The sequence below is a fragment of the Cuculus canorus genome, chromosome 6, assembly GCF_017976375.1.
Source record: "Cuculus canorus isolate bCucCan1 chromosome 6, bCucCan1.pri, whole genome shotgun sequence".
In the NCBI taxonomy this organism is placed as follows: Eukaryota; Metazoa; Chordata; class Aves; order Cuculiformes; family Cuculidae; genus Cuculus; species Cuculus canorus.
In genome coordinates this window covers 40,252,939-40,269,144 of record NC_071406.1, presented here as the reverse complement: position 1 = coordinate 40,269,144, position 16,206 = coordinate 40,252,939, and the positions used below count along the sequence as shown (strand labels likewise).

The 16,206-nt window shown below is 47.6% G+C and overlaps 1 protein-coding gene across 14 annotated transcripts in view; it reads left to right on the top strand.

The window, feature by feature from the left end:
• Window positions 1-2,600: 2,600 nt before the first annotated feature.
• The window catches only part of LRRFIP1 (LRR binding FLII interacting protein 1), a 132,924-nt gene continuing 119,318 nt past the window's right edge, over window positions 2,601-16,206 (top strand). For 13 of the 14 annotated variants that reach the window (XR_008450504.1, XR_008450499.1, XR_008450497.1 and 10 more), the window contains exon 1: window positions 2,601-2,769. Coding sequence is in view for 2 of the 14 variants with exons in the window: in XM_054070440.1 (XP_053926415.1) it covers window positions 2,680-2,769 (90 nt within the window). In the remaining 12 variants the exon portion in view is untranslated. Of the gene's footprint in view, window positions 2,770-16,106; window positions 16,126-16,206 lie in introns of those variants that run through there. The other variant, XR_008450503.1, reaches the window with a different exon arrangement.

The window sequence follows — 16,206 nt, the reverse complement described above, 5'->3', positions numbered from 1 at the left end:
AAGGCACCTATACCCTCTTGGGCAAGGGGATCCTGCTAAAATCAGGGTTTGCTTTTTTCTCTTCTTTAAACAGCCACCGATTGCTTTATTCTCTGATGGGAAGGGATGATATATTAAACTGCTTGATGCAGTTTTGAATTCCAGGATGAACCAAATCTTGGTTGTTATACATGAAAATTGGCAGATAAGCACTGGGCTGACCAGCATGGGCAGACATTGCGTTTCACCTTTACCAGGTTGTAATTGATGGTAGAATCAAGTCATAAAGATTAACCGCAGGTTGCTGTTCTGTGTCCGTACAGGGGTGAGTTTCACAGACCTTTTCTTGTCAGGTGACTGTGTGATGTGTTTTGTGTCCTGAACGGGAGGGACTTTTATTTAAGGAATATTTAAGACTTTATTGTGAGAATTGAGCTACAAGGGCTGTGTCAAGAATCCCGGAGAATACATGCTCCTTGTCAATGTGAATTAATTAAGCACTGAAGTATTTGACGCTAGAATTAATCACGTCCACTTAGACTTAACATGAAAATTAACGGCTGAAGGGATCCCACAGGGGCTGGGTGAGGGTTCAAGGCGTGAGGAGATGGGTTTCTGCTCTGCTCCCACCGTGTTTGTGGCAGTCAAACCCCCTCGGGCTCACAGCCAGTGAGGTTCCCCTGATTTTAGGGGTATTTTCTTCGGCTTTATGGAGAAGCCTCGGGAGGGAGGTTATGGAAGAGCTGGGACTGCGGAGAGAGGCTGCCCTTGCCTTTGGGGGTCACTGAAGAGGACAACGTGCAAGAAGGGCAGCCCACCCTTCCTCCTCACATCAGAGGTGAACGCAGGGGGAGTTTACGCACGGCTGAGGGAGTCATTGAGGAGCATGGGGAGCGGTGGTGGGCAGCCCACCCTGCCCACTCACGTCAGGGATAGGGAGTGGTACGAAGCGACCACGAGGAGAGGGTGCTCACAGCTCAAAAGCCGCTGAGGAGCACAGATGGCAGACACCTTGCCCTGCTCACCCACATTTTGGGGTGGTGAGGGATGTGATATGAATGAAGGGGGAGAGTCTGCCCACAACTAAGGAGCTGCTGAGAGGAATAGGGATGCAGCATCCTCTGCCCAACCGTGTCCGGGAGAGGGGGAAGGGACATGAGGTGGCCATGGGGAGAGATTGTCCACGGCTGAGGGAGTCACTGAGAAGGACGGGGTGCAATGGTGAGCAGCCCGCCCTGTCCCACCCATGTTATGGGGTGGGGAGTGGGGTTTGAGGCAAACACAGGGAGACGGTGCCCATGGCTGAGGAACCGCTGAGGAGGACAGGATGTGATGGGGGCAGTTCGCTCTGCCCACCCGTGTTGGCAGCCAGCACGGTGCGTGGGGTGGCCATGGGATGAAGCCTCCCAAGGCTGAGGGAGTCACTGAGGAGCACGGGACGCTATGAGGGGTAGCTCACCCTGCCCTGCATTCACGGGGTGGCGAGAGACGTGACGAAGACGGGGTGCAATGACGTGCAGCACACACATACATTTGGAGGTGTCCAGGAGCGTGAGACAAACACAGGGAGATGCTGCCCATGGCTGAGGAGCTGCTGAGGTGGATGGGCTGCAATGACACACAGCCCAACCCGTCCACCTGTGTTGGGGGTGGTGAGGCTTGAGAGGCAAAAGCAGGGAGCCAATGGGCACCCGAAACGTTATGTGTGCGGCTGGGGGGGCTGCTAAGGAGGATGGGGTGTGATGGAGAGCATCCCTCCCTGCTCAGTTGTGTTCAGGGATGGCAAGGGGTGCGAGGCAAATGTCTGGAGCTGACGGGCACCCTAATGACCACAATCGAGGGGGCTGCTAAGGAGGATGGAGTGCGATGGAGAGCATTCCTCCCTGCTCAGTTGTGTTCAGGGATGGCGAGGGGTGCGAGGCAAAGGCAGGGAGATGGTGACTATGGCTGGGGGGCTGCTAAGGAGGATGGGGTGCAATGGAGAGCATCCCTCCCTGCTCAGCCGTGTTCAGGGATGGTGAGGGGTGCGAGGCAAATGCCTGGAGCTGACAGGCACCCTAATGACCTTATTTGAGACCTTGTTACTCTCTACAACTGCCTGAAAGGAGGTTGTGGAGAGGAGGGAGCTGGGCTCTGCTCCCAAGGGACAGAGGGCAGGACAAGAGGGAATGGCCTGAAGCTCCGTCAGGGGAGGGTCAGGCTGGATATCAGAAAAAAATTCTTCACAGTAAGGGTCATGGGGCACTGGAACAGCTGCCCAGGGAGGGGGTCGAGTCGCCTTCCCTGGAGGTGTTTAAGGAACGGGTGGATGAAGTGCTGAGGGACATGGTTTAGGGAGTGTTAGGAATGGTTGGACTCGATGATCCAGTGGGTCCTTTCCAACCCGGTGATTCTGTGATTCTGTGACCACAACTGAGGGGGCTGCTAAGGAGGATGGGGTGCGATGGAGAGCACCCCTCCCTGCCCAGCCGTGCTCAGGGATGCCGAGGGGCGCGAGGCAAAGGCAGGGAGGCGCCTGGGGGTGCGGTTCCGTCCCTCCGCCCCGGGACGGGGGTGGCGAGGCGGGCGCAGCGCTGAGGGCCGCGGGGCCCGCCCTGCCCGGAGGGGCGGGGGCAGCGCATGCGCCGTGCGGCCCCGGGGCGGCTGGCGGAGCCGGCGGGGCTGGAGGGGCGGCGGGGCCGGGCGGGAGCGGGGACAGCCATGGGGACGCAGGGGGCCGGGAGGAAGCGGCTGCCGAACCGCGAGCGCCTGACGGCCGAGGACGATGCGCTCAACCAGATCGCCCGCGAGGTGAGCGGCGGGGAGGCGCCCCCTGCTATCCCCCTCATTCTCCTTCTCCTCCTTCCCCCCCTTTCCCCTTCTCCTTTCTCCTTCTTACCGTCCTCATCCTCTTTTCCTTCTCTTTCCCTTCATCTCATCTCCTTCTTCCCCTTCTCCTTGCCCCTATCTCTTTCCCCCATCTCTTCCCCCCTCTTCTTCCTCCCATCTCCTTCTCTCTCCTTCCCCATCTCCTCTCTCCTTCCCCATCTCCTCTCTCCTTCCCCCACTCCTTCTCCCCCATCTCATTCTCCCCCATCTCATTCTCCCCCCATTTCCTTCTCCTTCCCCCTTCTCCTTTTCCACCCATCTCTATTTCCTTCTCCCCCGTCTATTTCCTTCTCCCTCTCCCCATCTCCTGTCCCTTCTCCATCTCACCCTTCTCCTGTCCCTTCTCCATCTCACAGATCTCCTATCCCTTCTCCGTCTCTCCCATCTCCTGTCCCTCCTCCGTCTTCCCCCATCTCCTATCCCTTCTCCGTCTTCCCCCATCTCCTATCCCTTCTCCGTCTTCCCCCATCTCCTATCCCTTCTCCGTCTCCCCCATCTCCTATCCCTTCTCCGTCTTCCCCCATCTCCTATCCCTTCTCCGTCTTCCCCCATCTCCTATCCCTTCTCTGTCTTCCCCATCTCCTATCCCTTCTCTGTCTCCCCCATCATCTCCTATCCCTTCTCTGTCTCCCCCATCATCTCCTATCCCTCCTCCGTCTCCCCCATCTCTTATCCCTGTCCGTCTCCCTTCATCTCCTTCCCCTTCTTCCTCTCCCCTCATCTTCTTCTCCCCTCTTCTTCCACTCCCGTCTCTCCATGGCAGCGGCAGTGAAAGGGGAATGAACCCCACATTATTCTTGGTGGTTTCGGTGATGCTGATGTGTTAGTGGGAGAGGAGAAGGATGGTGGTGCCAGCCCTTCCCTGCAAGCCGTTTAGTCGGGGACACGGACTGTGTCCTGGCTGTGCTGGTGACACGGACACAGGACATGGGCGTTTGGCTGGTGTGGGAGCATCCAAGGGATAAATAAAGAGCCAGAAGGCTGCAAGAGGCTTGTTCTGCAGCTGTGCTGGTGACCGGAACCTAGGACATGGGCACTCAGCTTGTGTGGGCACATCCAAGGGAAAAAACATAAATCAGAAAGCTGCATGAGGCTTTTTCTGCAGCTATGTTGGTGACAAGGACACAGGGCACGGGCATTTGGCTTGTGTGGTGGCATCCAAGGGATGAACTGGGGAGCCAGAAGGCTGCAAGAGGATTGTTCTGCAGCTGTGCTGGTGATCAGGACCCAGGGCACGGGCATTCGGGCTTGCATAGGCACATCCAAGTGATAAAATGTAAACCATAAGGCTGCAGGAGGCTTGTTCTGCATCCGTCCTCTCGCAGACCTACAACAGGGAGATGGGAAACCTAACTCGAGATCGGAATGAGTGGCCCTGGGGTTGTTCTTCACCGTCTCATAGAATCGTTTGGTTGGTAAAGACCTGTGAGGTCGTTGAGTCCAACCATACCTGTCTACTAATCCCTGTCTCTGAGCTGTCTCTGTGCTGATGGGACCACCAGTGGTGGCCAGTGTTTTCCCCCAGCCTGGGCTGTGTGTGTCTGCTCTCTGCTTTGTCTTCGTCTCGCCCTGAGCTGACTTACGAAATCAATTGCTCTTCCAGAAGAGATGCAGGTGTCTCCTGGTTTCCTTTCCTGAATCACCGTTGCAGCAGGATCAGATGAATGCTCATATGCAGCTTATTTTTGGTGGCAGCCAGGCGTTAGAGTCAGCTGTGATATCTTGCAGTTTGGATGGTATTACGAAGGGCAGCCCTGACCTGAGAAGCCTTTACTGCTCTTGTCAACCATTCTGAAGTGCTTTGTAGCATCTTTGGAATACAGTAGGCTGGTTTCTGCGTGAGTGATTTGGATAACGCATTGCTAGAGGCCAGGCTGTTGTGGCAGGATGGAAAAGCGCCTGGTGATGGAGTTTGAGGTAGGAGGACAAGAACGTCTCATGTCCTGGATGTAAGATAGCAAATGGGAGTGGTTGTGCTGTCTTTTGGAGTTTGAGTCATGATAACATCTTAGGAACGGCTTCAGGATGAGGGTTTAAATTCCTCAGCTGTGTCCTGTCTGTGCTGTCATTTGGTCAAGGGAAACATCAATCTGTAACAGAGCACCTATGATGTTGGTCTCTGCTGCATGATTCTCTCCTGGTGTCACTTTTCTTTAGTCTGTGTACTGTTTGTCACTGTATTGTGAAGTGGTTTGAGGCATCAAATACCATGTTGGTTTGCTTTTTGGTTTATTTTTTTTTTTCCAGGGGGAAGGGATTGTTTAAAGGACAACTCCATTTGGTCAAAAAGCCCAACACAAGCATGTCTTTAATCTTTTCCCTGGAGTGCTAAAACTGTCAACTGCCAAGTTCAAGGTTCAGCGTTTTCCCATATTATTTTAACTCTTTGTGTTACTCTGTCTCAGGGTTTATATACTTGTAATTGTTCTGTTGGTTAACTACCCGTTTTCTATGCGAGGGAACCCTGAGGAATCCTCCCATATGATTTAAGTGCTCCTAAAACTGTAAAGTAAGCTTTTTGTCTCCTCCTAGTAAAGATGCTAATAATCTTCATGTTGAGAAGGTTACAAGGGTTACTGATGTTTTGGCTCTTCCATCTTTCCTTGCAGGTGTTTAGGCAAAGCTGAAATGTAGATAGGTTGCTTTTGTGCATAGATTTTTCACTCCTTTTCCTTTTCGTCTTCCTTTGTTATTCGCAAACCACAGGTGCTTGCAAGTTAGTAGGATCTCATTTTGTCATGTTCAGGTGGGAGCCCTGGAGTGCTCAAACCAGACTTATTTACAGGGATGCTTTTACCTTTGGATCTCTGTGAATAAGTTGAAATGAGTGCATCTTCTCTCCTTTTGCATTTCCTCCAAAAGGACTGTTCTGCTATGACCCTTTGCAATTGTGTTTCAGAATTGCCAGAAGATCCTGAAAAATCAACAGCTCTTGCTATTCTGTGTGCTTCTCTAAGGATGCATTAAGGCTTGTAAAGACTCTTATTAATCTCCTGCCATTTGGAGCATATATCTTTATGGAATTTGCAACTAGGACGTCTTACTGTGTATGTGCAGTCTCACGTAGACCGGCAGAGCCTTGTGCAGTGGAGAAGACAGCCCTCGCCCCACGGGATGTGGGAACGCTCTTGGAGGAAGTCACTGAGCAAGCGGAAGGAAACTGTAAAAGTGAAGCAGACTGTAGTGACGGGTTTTAGTAGCAGTATTAGTAACATCAGCAGCTGTAGTAAGCTTTTTAATATTTGAGGCAGTTTCTGAGCTAGATGAGCTGCAAGCAGAGCACCTTGTCTAGAGTTGAGGTGAAAGGAGCAATTCCTATAAATCACCTGCCTATCAGAGAAGAATGGTACTGTGCCATGAAATCCAGCTGTTGAGTTTCTGACTTCCATTAATGCTAATTAAATGGATGGCAAATGTGTAAATATAGTTAAAGGAAGCACTTGTTGTTCTGAGTGTCCAATGGACACATTTGGCTGCCACTCTGGATTTGCTGCGCACACACTTAGCTTGTGTTGCTGAGGTGGTTTTTTTTTCCAGGTATCGGCTCTTGCAGATGAAAGCGGAGCTGATCAGCGATAGGCTTCTCCACTTCCAGGCTGGTGTTGAAGGCAGTAGATTATTGTGTGTTTAGGTCAATGGAAACTTTTGGGCTATTTTATTCCTCTCTGTGAATACATGCCAGCAGTGGTTGCAAAATCTAGCAGTTTGATACTCCTGGAGGTCTGTGCCAGCAGTAATCACCTGTGCGTACCAGGCAGTCATCTGTCCATTCTCTTGAGCTGGTGCATGCGTCATTCAGGAAGGCAAAGTCCTGGGCTGCTAAACCTTTACCTAGACTGGCCTCCTGCTTGAGTTGGATGGGTTTGATGTGATAACCTGAGACGTTATTTCTAGTGGAATCTAGACAGGGGAAGAGAAGGGGAAGATTTAGATTAGACATTAGGAAGAATTTCTTCACGATGAGGGTGGTGACACTGGCCCAAGATGCCCAGAGAAGTTGTGGCTGCCTCATCCCTGGTGTTGTCCAAGGCCAGGTTGGATGAGGCTTGGAGCAGCCTGATCCAGTGGGAGGTGCCCATGGCAGGAGGTTGGAACTGGGTGGGCATTAAGGTCCCTCCCAGCCTAAAGCATTCTATGATTCTATGAATATACTGCTTTTCCTGACTTCCACTCTGCTCTTTGCTAGCCACAGTAATAGCTCAGTGTTACTTGAGCAGGAAGACTTGAGGAGCTGCCATCTGTGGAAATGAGATATTTCTCTTCTGAGCAAAGAATATTCGTTACTGGCTTTTATTTCCTCGAATGAGGAAGAACAAGGTCGTGGTAAACTGCTTGTGTTTTTTTTAGGAAAGTCATTTACACCTTGTTTTGCTGACGTTTTGCAAACAGACGTGTTTTGTACTGCTTAGAGAAAAAATCCTGCTGTATGTAATCTCTATGTTAGAAATCTTCTCTTTTTCATCCAGCGATTTACAGAGCAGAACTCCTTAGCAAGTGTTGTGAGGGCAGTAATTCAAGGAACATAACTTTATTTTTAATAGTGAATAAGGTCATGGCGTGAGGGTTGCTTCTTCACTCTTCGTACATTGTGTGCTGGTTCCAAAGTTTCAAGAACTGTCACTTACGTATTTAGATACATACATAATTATTTTTTAAATAACCAGCGTGATCAGTGAAATAATCAAATTTACAGTCCACAAACTCAAGTTTTTAGTTTGGGCATTGACTTACATTCTTAGTGGTTCAAAAATTATGGTGTTACACTCTTACGAAGGAGCAGAAAGTGTAGCTGATTAGAAATAGCTCAAAAGCAGGTGAAACCAGCCGGCTTCACTGGTTACAGTAAGAAGTCACTATGTGATTTCAGAAGCCTAAATTGGAATTTCAGAATGAGTGAAGAGATGAATTTAAAGGCCTGGCTTTGGATTTGAGGCCCTAATTTGGAGGAGAACACTCTGATTTATACAACATCTAAATCATAACCATAATTTGGATCACCTGCATAAGTAGTGAAGAAAACAATTTGGCAAAAATCGAAGCGCACACAAGTGGGATGGATATTTGTGTATGGGAGCACAAGCCACGCAAACTTTATTGAACTGTTATGCAAACCAGAACATTTAAAGCAGTGTATTTCCTAAGGATTTACTAGGTAATCGTAGAATGGTTTGGGTTGGAAGGGACCTTAAAGACCATCCAGTCCCAGCCCCCTGCCGTGGGCAGGGACACCGTCTGTGTGCCTTGTTAGTGTAGTGGTGGGACTTTTTTTGAGCAGTATTTGGCATTAAAGGTGCACAAGGACCTTTATAAGCCAGATAAATATTCAAAAGAAGGCTTTTTAGATAGTCCATTTTATGTAGCACCCGTGGTTTTTACTTGGCTTTCATTTCATTACTTTCTGCCTTTGCGACTGCCGATGTATCAGCCCAAGAGAACAAATGATCTGGAATAGCATGCCTGGCTGTAGGTCTCTCTTCTAGAATAGAAAGTTAATGAAGGCAGGGGGTGCTCATGGAGGGCTTGACTCAGCCTGGTTGACCTAAATATAGGAAGGAGAACTTTGTAGGCAGTGCTTGCCTGTAGGGTGCAGAGACTTGTTCCAAAACCGAGATGATTTTATGTAGCAAATGTTCTCTACTTAGAATCATAGACTCATAGAATGGTTTGGGTTGGAAGGGACTTTTACAGGCCATCCAGTCCAACCCTCCTGCAGTGAGCATGGACATCTTCAATCTAATCAGGTTGCTCAGAGCCCCATCCAACCTGTTCGTGAATGTTTCCAGGGATGGGGCATCTACAACCTCCCTGGGCAACCTGTGCCTGTGTTGGACCATCCTCACCATGATAATAATATAGACTAATATCTAGTGTGAACTTCTCTTTTAGTTTAAAACCATCACCCATTGTCCTATTGCTACAAGCCCTGCTGAAAAGTTTTTCTCCATCTTTCTTATAAGCCCCATATAAGTATTGAAATACTACAATAAAGTCTCCTTGGAATCTTCTCTTCTCCAAGCTGAACACTCATTTTTCCTGATATTTTATGTCTAAATAGCCAACAAATGGCATTGACATCACTTATAATCTTTCCCAAAGGAAATGTGTGAAGAAGCAGCTTTGCACGGTTTGAGGCGAGACAAAAATCTTAAGACCCATCTCGTTTTAGTTTAGTGGGTGATTGTAGCCAGTCTCCCAGTGCACAATCTGCCTCCCAGTACACCTATTGTAACTTCAAATAATTAGTTGTCTGTTTTTTGTGTCCGTGCCTGGCTTGAGTCCTCTTCAGCTGTTCTCTTGCTGTCCGAGGAAACAGCTGTTTAGGAACCGTGATTCCTATTTCAGTCGAGCAAGAGACTACTGTTAGGATTAACAACGTGGGTAGCCCAGCCTTTTTCTTTGCAAGCCCAGATGCTGAGCTTGTCTGCAGGATGTAATACTAATCATTACCTCATCTAGAAGGATGTTTTTCCAGGCCTGTTGCTGAATAAAGTTGGCGCTGAAGTGTACTTGCAAGGCTTTCAGCACTGTTCGGGTGTTTTTCCATCCTTTGGTTGAAAGAAGCATAATCCACGTTGCGTTTTGGGCTTGTGGAATAAGGTATTTGTCCCTCCTGTCAAGTCAGCAGGTTGCCAGGAGCAGAGAATCTGTCTAGCTAGGCATAAGCACTCATAGACAAACCTTAAAATAGCAGCTCTGAAATATCAGCTGTTGTCTCGCTTGTGTTGAAATACTTTTTGGGGGAGAAGTCACCCATTGGAATGGGGGGGAGGGGAAGGGAACTGCAGGAAGCCAGATTTTCCTTCAGATAGTCGTAAATGTGGCTGAGAGAGTCCTCTTTGAAATACTGGAGATACTTCTGGGAAGGGAAAATGCGTGGTCATTTTGTCGTGGGGCTTTCTCTGCTTCTGGTGTTATCTGGTGCTCTTGCTCATCACCCTGCTTCTGCTAGGGATGAATAACTGGCCTTACACATGGTAGAAAACCAGCTAGTGTTTGGACTTACATCACACAGGAAGGATGAGGGGAGTGCCTAAGGGCTTCTTATGGGAAGAATCTGACCATCTACTCTGAAGGCACTCTTCCTTCACCTTGCTTCAGCTGGAGACCAAGAAGGAGCTGTAGAACTTTCCCAGTTAAAGCTGGGAAAATAACTCTATGTGTGTTGAAATGAGAATATAGGCAAAAAATATATATTTTAAAGCATCCACGTGGGTAGGCTTGGTCTTCAGTCTTGCAAGTTAGTGTTGGCCGATTCCTGATGAACGCATTTTTCATACCATGGGTAGCAAGGGTGAGGTGTTGTGGTTTAGGTCACTGCAGTTCAAGGTTACTGCGGTCACCGGATTCCAACCTGACATCTTTGCCTGTAATTTTGTTTTAAACTCTTAAAAATACAATGCTGTAAGTTAAATTGCTGTTGGTGAAGAGCTGTTGTAAGCTTCTTCATCCTCTGCCCTGCAAGGAGTGCAACCTCTTAAAGTGAGGAATCTCGTGTGCCAGAACTCACTTGCAGGTAGTCTTGGATATTTTGAGGCTGGAGAACCATCAGTGTTGCTGGGAGGCAGCAAGAAATGACAGGCAGCTCTCAAAGGCCTGGTTGTAGAAACTTTAACTGTTGAAATTAAAGCTTAGTGTGGCATAATAAGTACTAAGTGAGGCAATACTTCACCGGTAGGAACTTGAAGGTTTTAGTTGCCTAGGAAGAGCTGGTCCAGTTGCTGTGTGACGCTTTCAGAGTGTAATGCCTTCAAGTAGGTGAATGAGCATGTGACATGATTTTATGTTATGAAAATGTGGAAGTTCTGGTCAGCTGTGAAAAGGTATTGATTTTTGGAGGCTACAGAGAGCGTACAGCAGTCCTGTGTTCAGGGGCTGGGAAAAAGCACAGAAGGAATCCTTTCACATGAGGAGGAATGTGCCATGACTGATCACTGTACTGGTTTGACAGTTGTCCTTACCTAGAGTACTCACTGGTTAGACCTTTGCACCATTTCCTATGCGTATTTGGATGGATTTCCAATTCTGCTGTTAAACAAACTGATCTAAGCAGCATGGAGGGCAAGGCTTGGGGGAGGTATTTCCTGATGAGCAGAGCTAGGAGCCGTTTTATGGTCTAACAGGCTGAGAGGTTTGGGCATGGAGAAAGGAGAAGACACAAGCTAACTCTTACCCTGTTTCCAAAACTAAGAGTTACCTGGTTTGGGACAGGATCTATGCCGAAACCAAAAACTGGGTGGAAGGGAGTGTGTCTCTGTAACAGCATCTCCCCAAGACAGATTTGACTTGTGCATCAGCATCCAGCCTGCTGTCCCGTTCTGTCCATTCATCCATCAGTGTGCCATGTTCTCCTGTAAGTGAATTTCCTATACAGCTTGTATCCCTTTGGGGTGTGGGGTTCTGAAGGGGAGGTGGTTCTCAAATCCTCTGAAAAATGTTTGGTTTATTGTCAGACATTAAAAAAAAAATAGAACTTGTAACAAAACTAGCTGTTTCTGGGTTAAAGAGAGGTGGATGTTTTGGGTACTGAGTATCATTGCATGTAAATGGTGCGACTGTCATCTGAAACCTTGAGTGACTCATACTGACTTGGAAGCTCCACCAAATAGATTGAAATAACTAATTTAGGGACTTAAGATATTGTTTGGTGCTAATAAAAAATGACTGTCTGAGCTAATTGCTCATTAACAATTTCTGACCTAGACCTGGAAAGCCGATGCTTTGTGCTGTCCTTTCAGTAAAACACCCTGGATGTGATCTGAAGAGAGAGGGATTTGTTCAGTTGCACATGCCTGCAGCCTGCGAGCCAGCAGCTTGGTGTGGGCTCTGGTTTTATCCACCTAAATACTACTGCAGCATTTAAGAGCTGAGCTGGAGGCAGCGAGCAGGGAAAGTGATCTGATGTTGCCAAATCCGAGCTGCGTTCCAGTTTTGGATATGATAAGGAAGTCTCTTTGTTCCCTCTTGCTTCTTGCTCCTTGTGCATTCATCACAACTGTCTTCTTCCTATACGTTGCTTGTTTTTGTGCAAAATGAGGGTTTCTTTTATGATACAGCTTAATCCTGGCACTGCACTTGCAAAAATGCTGAGTGCTGTTAAGTTCTTCGGTGCTGTGTGAGCTCCTGAGCTCTAAGGGAAAATGTTTAGATTTCACTTTTGTATTGTAGATTGTCTTGGGGTGCTGGGACAGAGGGGGCTGTGCCTCTCTGGCCCCTATGGGTTAGTGGAGAAGGACAGGTCCCCAAAGTGCCAGGTTACTGCCCTGAGAGCTGCTGGATGAGAGTTGGAGAAGAGAAGACTGCGGGGAGACCTTAGAGCAGCTTCCTGTACTGAAAGGGGCTCCAGGAAAGCTGGGGAGGGGCTTTTTAACAAGGGCTGTTGTGACAGGACGAGAAGTAATGGTTTTAAACTAGGGGAGGGGAGATTTAGGCTGGATGTGAGAAAGAAATTTTTTACAGTCAGAGTAGTGAGGCACTGACCCAGTGCCTGGAGAAGTAGGGGAAGCCCCATCCCTGGAAACATTCAAGGTCAGGTTGGATGTGGCTTTGAGCAACCTGATGTGGCTAAAGATGTCCCTGCTCCTGCAGGAGGGTTGGACTGGATGACCTGTGTCCAACCCAAAGCACTCTATGGTTCTGTGTTGCTGTACAAGAAATCAGAGCCTTCGGAAAACCAAAATTGCCAGGTGCCTCACCACTGCTGTGTTCCTATTTTTAATACCTGGTGATTAGGCGGGGCAGTGCTTGTTATTGTTGGCCCGTGAAGAAATGCAAAAATGATAGTTAACTTTCAGAGCAACGTTTTTCTTTCCGCTTAGCTGTCAGAAGGTTTATGTGAATGAGAGTGGATTGTTCAATTTGTATTCAAACTAAGAAACAAGCAAGATGCTATCTCCAGCTGCTTCTGGCTAATCAAAAATAGATTCTCAGAGTTGTTTTTTTCTTACCATAATATCATTACCTACAGTTTTTAGATATAATCAGTGTCACATTGATTTATCCTTCCTGGAATGTAAAAGCTTACTGGAAGCGAGTTCCACAAAAGCGGGTTATTTGTGTGTTTACTGGTTTAGCTGGTCGGTCAGGGGCTTGAGTTTTAATATTGCCTGCAGTGAGGTGCCGGTGCCTCTGTCTGAGCAGTCTTACTGCACACTGTGCAGACCGTTCTCCCAATCCCACCAGTGCTTCCAGTGCAAAGCTCTGCATACAGAATTTAAAAGAACAATGTTTCTTCCCTCTTGGTCTCTGCTCTTGCATATCTTATCCCCTTTCCCTTCACCAGTATCTGATTTAAATTTAATATCTCTTTTTCTTTGCCTTCCTTTTTTGAGTACTTCCTACGTCCCAAAATAGCCTTTCGCTAATCCCACGTTCAAATACCGAATTTAGTTGAGCCTGTGTCTTCTGTCTGCGTTTGCCAGCCTCTTCCAGTAGACAGCCACGGAATCCAGGAGCATCTGGCACGCTAAAAGCTGGGTCAGGTTTTTAAACTCATTCCCTCGGGTCAGATGGATTTCAGGCATCCCCTCTTGGGTCTTCTAATTATGGAGCGTTTATCAGCTGACATACTAGGATGACAGGAGAGCAAGGAAAGGCTCTTGGTGTGTTACACATGCGGAAAAATCTCTGGGCTCCTATCGGACTCTTGTAGCTTCACATTTTTTCCCTTTTAAAACACACATGGCTTTTGATTGAGGTATTTCAGACATGGCTGTTTATGCTGGTGCCAATGTATTCCAGTCTTCATGTGGAAATGTGGCATCGTATTTGCTTTTGCTGGCTGCGGGCAGTAGAAGATAACAGCCGATTGGTTTTTATTTGTCTAATCGCTTCTCATTTCCCTCTGATTGCAAACTTGAAGATCTTTCAATTGCTCGGGAAATAATAGATGTGACTTTGTGTTTTTAGAAAATAAATCAGTTTAAATTTTAATGGTGTGCAGCCCCTTTGCTTCGCTGTGCAGCTGCGTGTTTCCCATAAGCTGTTTTATTTAAAATATCCCTTCTCCCACATGAAATGTGTGTGTGCACGCGCTGGTTGTGATTTTCTTCCTTTACTGAATGTGTTGCTGAGCTCTGAGAGGATTTGCATTGACAAATACGCTGAATCAACATCTGTTGAAAATTGAAGTGGGCTTTTGGGACGTTTTTTTTTGTGACACCCGAAGGTCAGGCTATTCCATTGTCTATTAAATATGAAATTTAAATCTGCCCATGTGAAATGAGTGCATGGAAACACGGATGTGACCTAACCTTTACATGAACTGCAGAGGAATCCAGGGGCTCTGGGAAACTGTCTGCTTGTGTGTGGATACAAGGGATAATGGTGGTATATGTGGATTTATTTATTGGGGGTTATGTAGTGTTTTTAGTAATATTTGTACATTCTTGTCTAATTACCCTGGGGGGGGGAAATCTTGATTTGGTGAATGAGAGCAAGTGAAGAAAGGTTCTCTAGTGCACTAGTGAAATGCTTTTGTATCACCAATGGAATAAATACACCCTGTCAGGTTTAACAACAGTCTTCAGGCGAGCAGAAAGGCATCTGGTAACCCAGCATTTGTGGTCTAACCAAGCAAACTACACATTTAGCAAGAGAAAACAAAGATTGATGGGTTTGTAGTGAGCGATGCTCTTACAGCAGTCTGTCCTCTATCCTATTTTTGGGAGGGTTGAAGCTGTTAACACAGAACTGAGGCTCTTGTTGAGATCTGCGCTACCTGGAGTTGCTGGTCTGAGGTCTGCAAGCTGCGCTGCTGGTGTAACAGGTCTGCTCTTCGTCTTCTTACTGTAAAATGAATGTAGTGTGCCAAAAAAAAAATAGTCTAATGCCTTAGATACAAGGCCTGGTGCTCTGAGCAACCTGATCTGGTTGAAGATGTGTCTGCTCCCTCCAGGGATGACCTTCATGGTACCTTCCAATGCAAATGATTCTATGGTTCTCTGAATGAAATGATCAGTATAAAACCTCATGTACAACATTTCTAGGACTACTTGTAGCACCTCAGGAGCTGGCAGTAAACCTTAAGGGACTTGAGTGTTTGTTCCAATTCCCTCTGATGAAATGTGGTTCCCAAAGGGCTGAGCAGTTGCTCTGGTTTATCCCATTCTCTCACCACTTGTTACCTGTCATTTTTCAATCACAGCTCTTTCTGACATTAAACTGTCCAATCGACACAATTATTTGAGTGTTAAATAGAACGTGAGACTGAACATAAAAGTGGTAATTGTGTCTGCTGGGTGGTGAGAGCTGTTAGGAGAAAAGGGAGCAAGCAAAGAACAGCCCTGACCAGGGAGAACTGCTGCTGTGTATCTTAACGCTGTTGATATAGAATCATAGAACGGTTTGGGTTGGAAGGGAGCTTAAAGATCATCCAGTTCCAACACACTGAACAGGGACGCCTCCCACTGGACCAGGCTGCTCAAAGCTCCATCCAACCTGGCCTTGAACACCTCCAGTGATGGGGCAGCTGCCACTTCCCTGGGCAACCTGGGCCAGGGCCTCAACACCCTCAGCGTGAAGAATTTCTTTCTAATGTCTAATCTAAATCTTCCCCCTTCTAGTTTAAAGCAATTCCCCCTCGTCCTATCACTCCATGCTTTTGTAAAAAGCCCCTCCTCAGCTTTCCTGGAGCCCCTTTCAGTACTGGAAGCTGCTCTAAGATCTCCCCGGAGCCTTCTCTTCTCCAGGCTGAACAACCCCAACTCTCTCAGCCTGTCCTCATAGCAGAGGTTCTCCATCCCTCGGATCATCTTCATGGCCTCCTCTGGACCCATTCCACCAGTTCCATGTCCTTAACATGTTGGGGATTCCAGAACTGGACACAGGCCTCCAGGTAGGACTTCACCAGAGCAGAGAGGGAGGATCCTCTCCCTTGCCCCGCTGGCATTCCTTGGTGTCCAGGACTGTGCTAAATAGCTGTGAAGGTCGTTTTCACTTTACAGCTGGGTGAGGTGTGTGCAATCTGGCAGTGCATTCCACACTGAACTCACTTGTTAGGAAGGGCTAGGACAACACGTTCTCCAGGTAATCCATTACAGCTCAGACCCAGTTTGGATAACATTAATCCTGTGCCACCCCCACACAAAAGCTGTCCAATCATTTCTTAAACAACGCTGTTTTTTTAGCTTTAATCCGAGCTGATGGGTTGCTCAGTGCCGTCTCTGTCGGGGCAAGTTGTCTTGACGTGTCCTGGCTCTCTCTGGGAATTCTTCTTCCCATGAGTGAATGGGTTGTGGAATGATAGCAAGCATAAGAGGGTGACTCCCATCCCCCAGCCAGGTAAGAGTATCTTGTAGCTAAAGCATATTTTATGTGGTTATAATGGGGAGATATGGAGGATAGTGTGATTTTGAGATCTTT